The following is a 1,578-nucleotide window of genomic DNA, read 5'->3' as shown; positions in this document are numbered from 1 at the left end:
TATTCCAGTTGCCATGCAATAATCATTAAAAACTTGAGATGAAAACTCACTAGCGTTATCAAGACGAATTGTCTTAATTGCATGGTCTGGAAATTGTGCTCTTAATCGAATTATTTGAGCAAGTAATCTAGCAAATGCTAAATTACGTGTTGATAACAAACACACATGGGACCATCTTGTAGATGCATCTATTAAAACCATAAAATATTTGAATGGTCCACATGGTGGATGGATAGGTCCACATATATCTCCTTGGATACGCTCTAGAAATGCAGGAGATTCAACTCCTATTTTTGTCAATGAAGGCCTTACAATTAATTTGCCTTGAGAACAAGCAGCACATGAAAATTCTTTAAATTGAAGAATCTTCTGGCTCTTCAATGGGTGTCCATGTGAATTTTCAATAATTCTTCGCATCATAGTTGATCCGGGATGGCCTAACCGATCATGCCAAACAATAAACGTATCTTTATCAGTAAACTTCTGGTTTACCGTAGCATTTGTTTCAATTGTACTAATATTTGTATAGTACAAACCAGAAGATAATGTCGGTAATTCTTCCATGACATATTTTTCTCCATTTCTTACCATTGTAACATGCAAATATTCAATGTTCTTCTCATTTATAGTCTCAATATGATATCCATTTTGGCGAATATCTTTAAAACTTAATAAATTTCTTTGAGACTTCGAGGAATATAAAGCATCATTAATAACAAATTTTGTTCCTCTGGGTAATATTATAATTGCTCTTCCGGAGCCTTCAATTAGTTTTGTATTACCCGCTATAGTATTGACGCTTGCACTATTTATCGTAAGATGAGAAAAATATTTTCTATCTTTGAGTATGGTGTGTGTTGTAGCACTATCTATCAGGCATATATCTTCATTCTTGTGCCCAACAAAAGGAAGAGAAACATCCATATTCTTCACCAAAAAAAAAAACATTCATTAATATAAATTCGAAGTACATCATGATTAATAATACTCTTAAAAAAAAGAGAAATAAATAAACATAAACTAAATTAAAAAGCATAAATAAAGCAAACTAAAATTATCCAAATTCTTCTAATCATGATTCTCAAAGAAATCAGCCACATCCAAATGTGCCATAGCATCAAGGCCATTAACATCATCTAGCTCATTGATATTATCATTTTTGTATGCAAAATTTGCCTCCACATCATCACTTTGAAAAGTCAAATTTGCTTCCACATTATTTGAACTTCTTTTTATAGAAGCCTGATAAAGTTTTGCTAGATGCTCAGGCGTACGACAGGTACGTGACCAATGTCCTTTCATGCCACACCGGTAACATTGATTTTCAACAACTCTTGAAGGGCCATTCTTATCTTTTTTCTGCCCATCCCCAAGTTTCTTCTTTTGGTGGGTATTTGGGTTATAATTGTTGCTTCCCCCACCATAATGACGGTAATTTGTGCGTCCCCTACCACGACCACGGTCTCGGCCACGACCACGACCACGACCGCGTCCACGTGTATGATGATTATTGCGTACAGTCACATTCGCTTCAGGGAATGGAGCTGATCCAGTGGGACGGATCTCATGATTTTTCAT

General features: G+C 35.2%; 1 protein-coding gene across 1 annotated transcript; it reads right to left on the bottom strand.

The window, feature by feature from the left end:
* Positions 1-1,068: 1,068 nt before the first annotated feature.
* On the bottom strand, positions 1,069-1,578 carry LOC114722690 (uncharacterized). The gene has a single exon (XM_028908781.1). It carries the CDS (start codon positions 1,576-1,578, stop codon positions 1,069-1,071), a length of 510 nt encoding a protein of 169 aa, XP_028764614.1.

Source organism: Neltuma alba, unplaced genomic scaffold (genome assembly GCF_004799145.2).
Source record: "Neltuma alba isolate B1F8T4 unplaced genomic scaffold, ASM479914v2 tig00012103_pilon, whole genome shotgun sequence".
Taxonomy (NCBI): Eukaryota; Viridiplantae; Streptophyta; class Magnoliopsida; order Fabales; family Fabaceae; genus Neltuma; species Neltuma alba.
Note: the sequence above shows the minus strand (reverse complement) of the source record. Positions and strands in the feature narration are given on the sequence as shown.